This window comes from Crinia signifera, chromosome 3 (assembly GCF_055691185.1).
Source record: "Crinia signifera chromosome 3, ASM5569118v1, whole genome shotgun sequence".
Taxonomy (NCBI): domain Eukaryota; kingdom Metazoa; phylum Chordata; class Amphibia; order Anura; family Myobatrachidae; genus Crinia; species Crinia signifera.
This window is the reverse complement of record NC_139219.1, coordinates 214,171,568-214,183,856: the sequence shown is the minus strand read 5'-3', so window position 1 is coordinate 214,183,856 and position 12,289 is coordinate 214,171,568. Positions and strand designations below refer to the sequence as shown.

At 46.0% G+C, this 12,289-nt stretch overlaps 1 protein-coding gene across 2 annotated transcripts in view; it reads right to left on the bottom strand.

Annotated features, from left to right (window-relative positions):
• ERICH1 (glutamate rich 1) overlaps positions 1-1,431 on the bottom strand; it is a 70,045-nt gene extending 68,614 nt beyond the window's left edge. Inside the window, exon 1 of one of the 2 annotated variants that reach the window (XM_083177380.1) lies at positions 1,077-1,431. In XM_083177380.1, coding sequence (XP_083033506.1) covers positions 1,077-1,101 — 25 coding nt within the window. In that variant the 5' untranslated portion in view covers positions 1,102-1,431. The remainder of the gene's footprint in view (positions 1-1,076) is intronic. The other variant, XM_083177379.1, reaches the window with a different exon arrangement.
• Positions 1,432-12,289: the final 10,858 nt, after the last annotated feature.

Sequence of the window (12,289 nt, the reverse complement as noted above, 5' to 3'; positions counted from 1 at the left end):
GTGGCAGATTTTACCTGGAAGTGCTGCAGCCCTGCAGCCCATAGGTAAAAACCACCACTGGTTGCAATTAATATACAATCTAGAGGAGTGCACTTACAGAAAATGTCTTGTTGCCCAGAAATTCACTCTGTGCAACAATCTGGTCACTGAGCAATGTAAGCGAAGGTTGCTGGTGATATGACCAGTGGCGTAACTACCGAGGGTGCAGCTGCTATGGGGCCCGGACTGTCCCAGGGGCCCGCTGCATCCCCTGCACCCTGTCACACCAGACCAGCGAGTGTGCAGAGCAGAGCGCAGGAGCGTGCCGGGGAGGTGTCCGTCATGGAGGGACAAGCACGCCCTCCTGCTGCAGCACACAGAATGGTCTCGGCAGTCGGCACTGGAGGGGGGGAAGGAGTATTTTGCGGCGAAGCAGCAGCGGCCCCGCCAATAGAACTGGAGCCAGAAGATGGACGGGGCGGGGGAGCTGGAGGAGAGGAAGGTGAAACTAAATGCCGGTAATTTTAAATGTTACGGCAGCAGCGCGGAAGGGACTCCAGCGCTCAGCGTTAGAAGCCCCATTCACTGACCTGCAGTTAGTGGATGGGACCTCTGGTGCTGAGCGCTGGAGTCCCGTCCGCGCTGCTGCAGCAGTGATAGTTGTAGTAAACACTTTTCTCCCCATCGCTATCTATCTACTGTCACCATCCCTCACTCTCCCCCAATCGATGTCACCTACTCACCCCATCGCTGGGGGGGCCTTGAGGGTACTTTGCTATGGGGCCCATAAGGTTCTTGTTACGCCTCTGGATATGACCCAGCTGATCCCAGAATGTTTCAGATGTAGTGGAACTACATGCCCCAGCACATTACAAACCTGTTCTACAGTATGGCATTGTAGGATAAGAGATGGAACTGGAGTGCATGATAATCATGTGCATTTTACCAGTCACAATGGCCTCTCAGCTGTGAAGAAAAGGATTATATTAATTTTAACAAAATAAGTGACTGCAGGGGCTTCTGTTTGAAAAACCAGGAGCTGGGAATGTCACCTCACTGAGACCAGCTCTCGCCCACCACAATTCAGTATGTATTACCTTCTCTCCGTGTAGTAGCAGACATCTCAGTCTCACATGCTCATCGCGCACACATACACATAGCTCAGTCAGAGCCGCCCCTCAGCCATCCACGGGAAGTGAGATACTCTCCCAATCTAGTCCCGCCCACTCAGCACCACGACCGGCCGATGTTTGAGCAGGTACTACCAATCAGATGTGGACAAGGAGGAGAGTGTACCGTGACGCATACAGGCACTAACGAAAGGTGCCGCCCAGACCACGCCTCCTGTAAAAGTGATAGGAAGTGTCTCTGTAGTTTACCACTCCCCGCACAATTATTGGTTCGCTGGATTATATTGTTGCTGTTTGTGCACCGTTAAGGCACGCCCCCTGATTGATCAGACTCCACCCATATATATACCACACAAACCGCGTTCCCGTCCCGAGACAAACTGTCAATATAGTTGCCAAGTCACCTTATAAAAAGCGGATTTGGGCAAAATGACAACAAAAGCAGTGGGTCGACATGGAAATGCCTGGCACAGAAAAGGTTGTTATTGCACATTTGTGCCTATCTGCTCAGCTACAGGAATTCACTCCTTTAGACCTGTGCATCCCACTCCAGCATTGCAGTATATGTATGAGCTTTCTGTATTATAGTAACCAGGGCTATTTTTGTTCACTGTTTCTGACAAAATATTTCTTAGATGGACAAAACCATGTGCACTGCAGGTGAGGCAGGTGTTACTTGTGCAGAGATAATTAGATTTGGGTGGGGTTTTACACCTGCCTCACCTGCAGTGCACATGGTTTTGTCCATCTAAGAATTTTTTTTTTTTTTTTTCAGAAAGAGTGAACTAGTGTAAGGGCCTCAGTTCCTGCTGGAGCCTGCTGAAAAATAGCCCTGATAGTAACCCAATGGTTTCCTCCATTATGATGGAGTTGTTTTAAATGATATTTTGTAAAGGCTTCATTTGTAGAGGTATGAACCGTCGATCGGCTGGTGCTACCCAATCAGCAGCTTCTGCAGTGCAGGGAGGCGCTGGACTGAAGAGGCGCTCAAGCCTCTCCCTGCACTACCACTCTGCTTCTACCGGGACACGGTGCCTCCTGTACTGCGCCTGTCATACAGACAGCGGTGCCGGAAGCCAGGGCCGGCAACAGAAATATTGGGGCCCTGTACACTGATATTTCTTCCGCCCCCCCCCCCCCAAAAAAAATTAGACCTGCACATAGCGTTATGAAAAAGCAATATATATCCCAATGTCATAATGTATGCATTGCATAACCCCCCCAAATATAAGGCCACTAGCACACTGCCATGATGCGGCCATGCTTGGCTCTCTCTGAGATTAAGGAGTCCTTCCCTCCCTAATAGTGCTTACCTCACCTATACAATTGAGGATTGGGGGGGGGGTCTTTTTCAGACTCCAGTCTTCTCCAGACTCCGCAGGACCGTCCACAGGCACAGCAGGGCAGGCAGCAGCAGCAGGGCAGGACTCCAAAAACAGCCACAGACTAGTCAGTGGCAGTGCGGAACACAGAGTACAGTAGGTGCGCCGCGCATGCGCAGGAAGGTCCTTGCGGAGCGCAGTGCAGACAGGAGACAGCCGACTCAGGCTCAGCCTCCGAGCGCTGAGCGGCTGTCTGCGACCTGGACTGTCAATCACCGCCGGCAGGAGAGAACAGGGGGGGGGGGGGGCGGCGCGCACAGCCTCAGCCAGCCCAGGCACGCCGCACAAGTGGAGCTGAGCCAGCCCAGCACAGACACACACCAATGTGGGTAACACACAGACGGGCCCTGGCAGGGCTCTGTGGGCCCTTCAGATCACCGTGGCCCGTCACATATGTCCCCCTTGACCCCCCCTGTCACCGGCCCTGCCGGAAGCACAGCAGCAACGCAAAACTGACTACCGCATCGGCTATTGCTTAGTCGGGTCTTCCCCACCGCGAGTGTCCCAGTTACCAGTATTTTCAGCAATAGCCTGGACACTGCTGGGGAAGCTGCAATGTTGCTGTGCTTTGCGCTGCCTGTGTGACATGCGCGGGACACGCCTGGAGCTGCAGCTACAGCATGGACCAGCCCTGCTCTGGGGTAGGTGTACTGGGCTGGCTGCCAACAACCCCAAAACTGCTGGGAAAGGGGGAGGGCTAGGTTGTCTGGTAATAAACACTTGCTGAGTGCTTTCAACTTAGACCACCAGGGAAAGCAGAGTTTAATAATAGATAAACTGCTTATTTTAAAAGAAATTAAATATGCTTATCTTAAACCATACAAATTAAATGTAAGACATCATATATATATACGTAGCGGTGAGGACCGGCACTTGGACTGATGGAGAGAATAATGGGGGTGCCTTCCACAATTAGTTATATAGATGCGAATTCATCCAAATAAATGAAAAAATAGGAGGCGGCACTCTCAACGTGAAAACAAGTGGGTACTTATGTATTATCTGGGCTCCCATGTTAAATGCACCCCATTTTTTCATACCCCTACTATCCAACTACGCATGGAGTTGATTTTATATAGTGTTGCGAGCCACCGTGCCCGAAGCGTGGCGAGCGGACGCGGTCTCATAGGAAAAACGGGAGCCCAGATATTACATAAGTACCAACAAGTGTATTTGGTCAAATCATAGCAAAGTGAAAAAAACTCAGCCTGTGTGTCAACGGTTTCGGAGCTGGCGCTCCTTCATCAGGACAGCTGGTCTGTGCATAGTGTCAGCATAACAAAACAGTGCAGGAACCTGTTTCTTATAACAAGTGTTTTCTATAACCTTTACTTATGGGACTTTAAGTGCCTTTTTCCTTATAATTGTGCTATATTCATCGATCTACATTCTCAGATGTCTCATTGTACTGTGGCCATATGTCAGATACTGCATGTAGGTGTGCTTCGATTAGCACTAATATGAAGCAATTCTGCAGTGCTTCCTTTCTAGTTGGTTAACATTATTATGCCCCTTATTCTTATTGTCCTCTTGCATGTTTTTAATTCTCACAATATGCTGCTATTTATGTCTTCATTTGTGTTACATAATACGCTGCTATTATTGGTGTTTTTTTCTTTTCTATAACATTATTGTTCTTTGACAGCTGCATGTGCCGGAGGACTCCTCCGTGATACACTGCGGCGCCGATGCGTGTGACCTCATCATTAGATGCAACGGACCGGGACGCCGCGCCTCACGGACAGGTACTATATAGGTAAGATTATTTGTATTGTTTCTTGTTCTTCTGGCATCTTGATAAAGTGGCGACACAAGCCACGAAACGTTGATTATCCACGCCTGATTTTGTATTTCTTTCTGCAAGTGCCGCCATCCCCCCTACACGCTACATTTACCTCACTCCCTCCGTGGAGTGTGAGTTAGGAAGGCACCGCACAGGATTTAACCCCTCTTCTCTCACCCAGGGATCTTTGCCTTGAGGAGTGCTGCACTAACTACATTATATATATATATATATATTTTTGCTCATCATTATCAGGAGACTCCGGAGTGCCACCTGCAGCACCTCTATATATATATATATATATATATATATATATATATATATATCTCAGTCCAATAGACCGGCAAAATGCTGGGTAATGAGGCTGGGTGCCTGCACCGAAAGATAGACACATGCAGGGATGAGAGCGGCACTCGCAGCAAAATAACTTCAAAGGTTGTGTACCTTTGAAGTTATTTTGCTGCGAGTGCCGCTCTCATCCCTGTATATATATATATATATATATATATATATATATAGGAAAACAGACAGGCTGTGCTAGTCCTTAGAGATGTTTTCAAATCACAATAGTAGTACGGTGCAGCTTCTCCAATAAACCGATCCCACAGATAGAGTTTTGTATGCAAAAGAATAAGAGATAGCGCACAATGAGCAGTATATTCAGGTAAAATTTATAAAGAAATCGCAGCTCACGTACATATTAGGTAAAAGATAAACAGCTTGCCAGCATGTATACACAAGGAGCAACAGGTGGATGTCTCTTCTCAAACAGCGCTGAAGCCGCAAAGCCTCCGGCGTCCCATCAAACAGACTCCCAGCTCCAAGTATGTCACAGCAGAAACACGCCCGACCGGTTTCGTCTCTTCTGGACTTCGTCAGGGGGGGTGACGAAGTCCCCCCCCCCCCTGACGAAGTCCCCCCCCTGACGAAGTCCAGAAGAGACGAAACCGGTCCGGCGTGTTTCTGCTGTGACATACTTGGAGCTGGGAGTCTGTTTGATGGGACGCCGGAGGCTTTGCGGCTTCAGCGCTGTTTGAGAAGAGACATCCACCTGTTGCTCCTTGTGTATACATGCTGGCAAGCTGTTTATCTTTTACCTAATATGTACGTGAGCTGCGATTTCTTTATAAATTTTACCTGAATATACTGCTCATTGTGCGCTATCTCTTATTCTTTTGCATATATATATAGAGAGAGAGAGAGAGAGAGAGAGAGAGAGAGAGACGACAGGATCCGGCACTCCAAAGGTTAACAAGTTGCAGCTTGCTCAGGTGCCTTCCCAGCACTGAAGCAATACAGACGGGGTTGTAGCAAGGGCGGCACTCGGAGACTTCATAAAGTTTTAGATGCTTTATTGCATGAAAGTCAACACACCAACACTGTGTTTCGAGCTGCTGCTCGTCCTCAGGGTAATCTTACCTTAGAGATACTAACATGCTTATAAAAAAATTGGGAGAAATTGATACATGCCCTGATGGGATGCTGTTGTGTAGTGCTGATGTTACCAGCCTATACACATGCATTCCCCATCAGGAAGGTATGGTAGCTGTACATGATTTGATACGGGACAATGAACATTATCATGGACCCCCAGTCCATCTATTTATGCAACTGTTGTCTTTAGTCCTTAATAGGAACTACTTTGTCTTCAATAACAGCTATTACAGACAGCGCCTTGGCTGTGCGATGGGGTCCTCGGTGGCCCCATCGTACGCCAATGCGTTCATGTGTGATATTGACAATCGATTGTTCTTTCAGGGTCCTGATAGTGATAAAATCGTATTATATTTGAGGTACATCGACGACCTCCTGATACTGTGGAATGGGTCCAAACAATCACTAATTAACCTTTTTGTTCAACACAATCTTTCCAATGGCCCAATAAAATTCACATATGTCATCAGTGACAGTATGGTTAATTTCCTAGATGTTAACATAAAACTAAATAACAACAAATTATCTACTATGTTATTTGTCAAGGAAACTGATAGAAATACCATACTGAGACATGAAAGCTGCCACCCCTTACCTCTCCGAGATGGCCTCCCCTATTCCCAAATGCTTAGGGTGAAGCGCATCACAAGTGACCCAGACCAAACTCTAAAGGATCTCGACTTAATGCAAACAAAATTTGAAGAACGTGGGTATAGAGTCAAAAATAGAGTGATTAACATCCCTAGAGAACAAGCCCTAAATCCGGCACCAAAAGAAACAACATCTGCCCTAAACCTACCCTGGGTTAACCAATTCTCTAATGATAGCCCTGCGGTCACCAAGAAGGTTAAGCAGTTGTGGCCCATAATTACTACTGATAAAGAACTCCCTGGTTTGAATAAATTACAGCTAATGCCAGCCTACAAACGGGGAAAAATTTGGGTGATCTATTGGTAAAATTGGATGTTAGTAACCTAACTAAGAAATCTGCTCCTAGACATTTTCTGACACGTCCAGCAGGATGCTTTAGATGTATAGGATGCACGACATGTCGTTCCATGTTAGTGGGTGACTACATTACACACCCACATACGGGACGTAAAATCCCTATCAAATATGCGGTAACCTGTTCCACTAAATTCGTTGTATACACTCTGTCTTGTCCGTGTGGTCTTTACTACGTGGGCAAGACAGAGTGTCAATTTAAGGAACGCATGGCAAATCATAGGTATGCTATTAGATTGGCACTTAATAGTGGCAGCAGCGAACAACCAGTAGCAAGACACTGTGCCCAGATGGGACATAGTGTCGCTAGTTTAAAATCTAAAATTATTGATCATATTCCTGCTCCCCCTAGAGGTGGCAATCGAGGGAAACTCTTGCTGCAAGCAGAGTCTAGGTGGATTTTCACCCTAGACACGATTGCACCAAGAGGACTAAATGAGCAGCATGGACTGCAGAGTTTTCTGTGATTGGTCCTTAGTGTATCCTTATTGAAGCTTTCTCTAGGGATCTTGGATTTGTCACAATATTCATTTTTGAGTATAAACAATGTTTGTATATAATTACAGTACCAGTATTTCTAATATGATGTATTCAATGTTATACTATATATATTCTGCAATAGCGTTATTTATCTAATGATAATATGTTAATAATTGATTCATAATGCTGCCTGACACTTTGTAGTATTTTACTAGTTCTGCTAACCACGGAACTAGTTTGTTTTTAAATGATCTTAATGTTTTTCTCTTATATTTTTTAGTTTATTTTGTTTCTGTTGTCATGGCAACCACCCGGCGGCCATACCACGCAGTCCCGCGAGGCAGCAAGTGAGATAGTGCCGATGTCATCACAGGCGGACAGGAGGCGTCGCATCTACTGTGACGCAACCCGGAAGCCGGAGTGAATGACCGGACGGTCCAACTTCGCGCCCCATGGACGGCGGGGACAGCTGATCCAGGTGAGTATGTAATTAGGTGTGGGCGGGGATATTCACTGCTAGGGTATTTTATTGTGCACAGTATGAAGTTTTTTGTCATACCCTGAGGACGAGCAGCAGCTCGAAACACAGTGTTGGTGTGTTGACTTTCATGCAATAAAGCATCTAAAACTTTATGAAGTCTCCGAGTGCCGCCCTTGCTACAACCCCGTCCATATATATATATATATATTGCCTGACTATAACCCCCTCCTTGCCCCAGTACTGCCAAAACTGCTATCTACCTTTACCATATAAGCATTTAATAGTAAATCCGTGGCAACGAGCATGAAACCCCTAGTAAGGAGCATGTAACCCCTGTATTTGAGCAAGAAACCCCTGGCAATGAGCATGTAACTCCTGGCAATGAGCATGTAGGTAAGCGCCACTTATGTGGCATAATATATAACCGGTATTCCTGTGTGTGGTATAATATGTATTAGGCATTATGGCATGTGTTATAATATGTAAAAGGCATTACGGTTGTGGCATAATGTGTAATAGGCATTACAGTGGGTTATAACATGTAATAGGAATTATGGTGTGTGACAATGTGTTATGGGCACTACGGTGTGTGGCAATCATGTGTAATAGGATTTATGGTGTAAATTTTGCTGCACGCCTGCGGCGCGCACTATCACTGTTTTGTTGTCTGTGTGTGTGGGGGTACCAATTCAGGGCACCAAAATACATATCTACATATGGTATTGCTGCTACTAAGCCCATTATGTGTTTTTTCATTGTGCGCCTTCAGCAGGCATTGAGGGCACAAACATTTAGTTTGCAGGGGGGCGCCGAACACCCTAGCACCGGCCCTGATCAGGGGAATATGCGCTATGCCCATGCATTATGGCAGGGTATAGTGCTTCCCCTGATGTGTGACACCCGCGATGCGGGTGTTTAACGGGCCGCAGTGCCGGTCTCCTGCCTTTTCCCCAGTGCTACGTTTGGTACAGTACCTCCCTGTGCTTACCAAAGTATCATCCATCGTTGCGGCTGCCTGCTTCGTATATTCTCTAGTTCCTCTTCGCCATCCTGAGGTGGCGCTATGGGATTTGGGACTGCTGAGTTCATCTTTTGTGTATGTTTCTTTTCCTCAATAAACTTTATTGTTCTAATTGCTCTTGTCTTTAAAAAAAACCTGCGCATGCATTGAAGATACGGCACATGCGCAAAACAACAAGCCAGGGAGGATCGCACTGCTGTTATGGGAGGAAGCGTACTCCTATCGGGTAGGGATAACGCTCTTCCACAAGGAATACTTCTATATTAGTACATGCAGGCGATGTGCAGGACCGCTTCACCATGATAAAGTGGTGAAGTGTAATGGGGCTGGTAAGGATCAATAAAACAGGAATTTATACATCTACCCCTCAGTATTCTTTCCATCTAATACCCCGTTCTCACTGCAGGCAAATTACCGGGTCTAGCATGTAGACCCGGAAATTTGTCTTTTAACACAGGTTTTTTGCAGTGTGAACGGTCGCATACTCGGATCTCATACACGGCTAAAACCCTTCTTTGAGATCAGGGTATGCAGACACGGGTTGACCCGTTCTCACTGCATAAAAACCCGTGTTAAAAGGCAAATTACCAGGTAATACTTCTTCACCCGGTAATTTGCCTAGCAGTGAGAACGGCCCTGCAGCCCCGGCATTTTAATGCTGTATAAAAGCCGTGTAGTTCTCACTCGCAGTGAGAGCACTATATTAGTGACAGACAGCCATTACAAACCAAATACCTCCCAACAGACAGTATACCTCCAAAAAGTCAGATATCTGCCACAATCAAATCTCATGCTTTCATCTGAGGAACATAGCCAGAATCAAACACTTCCCTCTGAAGATCGGCCCCCACTCTAGAATCCTTAAAAAAAATGACTCAATACTTTACTGTTGACTCAAGCATTTCTATAGTATTGTTTATTTTTTATTTCTTTATTTATTAACAGTTTCTTATATCGTGCAGCATATTCTGTTGCACTTTACAATAGGAGACAGTGATACATCAAACTGGGTATTTACAGACAGTCAAAGGTATGAGGGCCCTGCTCGCAAGCTTACAATCTATAGGCTATGAAATTATATAGGCTTTTCTGTACTACACTGTTCCTGTACTGTATTACATTCATTCTATCTGTTAAGTGCCTTGAGTCCTATTGGCGAAAGAGCACTATATAAATAAAATTATATTTATTATTTTAACTGTACAGATTACAGGAGGACAGTCTCACTAATTGGACATTATCCTGCGGGCCGAGGGTACAATTAATGGGAGGCAGTGATCACTGCGGGTCTGTTCTGCAGAGCAGCTGGTGATCACTTAATAGATGCCATGCAGTGGAGCCTAGAGGGGGGATCGGGTACTTTTTACCCCAGGCCCCAGTCCCGCTCTCCCCCTCTCCTGTTGGAGGGAGTAGGGCAGCTCAGCACACACTGCTCACTGCTGTATGCTGAGCTGGGGAGAGAGAGAGAGGCAGCAGACAGTCCTCTCTCTCTCTGTGAGCAGATGTCTTGCCCCCCCCCCCCCCCATCCCGTTAAATATACATACAGGGGTGTGACCACGCTCCAATCCCATTGGCACCACTGTGCACATGCCATCGAATAGGGCAAAGTGCCAGGGACTTCTGAGCGAGCACTGTACATGTCCCTAAAATGATGAAAAAAGGGAGTTGTGGTGCTTGATCACACCCCTCCACAAAAGGCCCCACCTTCTGGACTTGTGCTTATTGATTTTACCTGCACCAGACCTCATGAGAAGAAGGTGAGTGGAGAAGTGGATGTCCACACAGGCTCCTTTGAACTTGTGTGTAGACTTCACAACATCACTGCCTTTACTCTGAGTTCTCATCAAGGTTTAATGTTTTAATGTATTTATGAATAAAACCATTTTAAGAAGTCTAAAGAAACCTTGATATATGTTTAACGCCACACTTGACCTTGAGTAGGGGTACGCCACCCTATTTTAAAGAAACCATGATGTGCTTGTTTTAACCTTTAAATAGTGAGTCGGGGTATGCTGATAGTATACCCTCATTCAAGAAGTGACGATTATATGAGACTGTTTTAAACATTGGATCTTTTATATTTTTCTATTCTATAAATCCTGGAAAAAAAGGAGGGAAGAACTGAAGGAAAAATTCCACTTTGAGCCTTGTGGAAAGTGGAAATTGAATCATCATATATCAGAGGGGAGTATCTCTTTATATAGAAAAAAACTTTTATATACCCCTGTAATATCATCCCTTAGAAGTGTCCGTAAGAGGAGCGCCAAAATCTAGAGTATATTTTTGTAATAAATAATACAATAAAGACAGCACATATGCTGTGACAGTAAACGTTTATTAAATATACAGTATGTGCACACTTACATACATACATATACTTATCTACATGCCCACATTGCCCTTCCGTTTTCTTCTCCAGTAGAATCTGTACAGGTACCGTGTACAATGGTTCAAGTAGGCATCCAAAGGATGAAAAATAACAATCTGAAATGTTCCTGAACCACACAAACTGAAGAGAACTCATGTATAGAGATGGAGCCGCACTCATCTATGTGACTCTCAGCATGCCACAACGAGAATGAGGCACATGTGCGTGTAAGACCCTCCCACTCCCCATTAGCAGTGATGGACGCGCAAGTGTGTGAGAGGCTCTCATGTCCCTGTCTTGGGGCACCGGTGGCTCCATCTGTACACATGGATTCTCTTCCCCTGACTGCCTTCTGTAGACATCTTTCTCTTGGAGACGCAGGAGCCCATCAGGGAGCACAATGTAGTAACCGGAAGGGTATGTTTTATATGCCAACGACTTATTATTTTATCTTGTTATGTGAATTGATTAACAGTAGCTCTCCAAGTCATAGATTTATTTGGATTGTACTATAGCTTAAGAATTACTCCACTCAGAGATAGTTGCCCGGTCTCTGTGCCTCTTTGTTGTGTACACTGTTTCAAACATTTAGTTATATGGATAGCATCTTGATATACATCTATTGATTTTGTTTCCCTTAATGTAAACCCAATTTTAAGTTTTGTAAAGGATACAATGCCTTATTCTGGTTGGTGCGGCCGGATCCGAATATGCGGCCAGGACCGAGTGTCCTAAACCCCGCCTTTCGTACGGATCGCTCACTGCGTCCGAATGCGGTAAGCCGCTGACCGCACGGAGCACGAGTGGATTTCTCAGGTATACACCTCTTCAATCTCTGGGAACCTCCCCCATCATTCGATGGTCGCAGACCATCGAATGCAGGCCCTAGTGGTCAGGCTGCACCCGCGTGCTCAGACCTCTCGGGCATTTCTCCGTGCAAAAGCAGGGATCTGGGCGGGCAGCTGACATCCGGCAATGTCATATGTCTGCCCCCTACACGTGTGTCACAGCCGCATTACCATACGTACGCCCAGCGTTTTCATGGGAACGCCCATGAAACGCGGGGTGAACACATATGGTAATGAGTCCAAACAGCCCTTCACGCCCCTCTCCTCCCCCTGTTCGTAGTGTAAACAATTCATGCGGAATTTGGACGTATGTCTCTGCACATGAGATATGCCTCTGCACATGCGCAAACACAAAACATCGGCGGACCGAACGCACG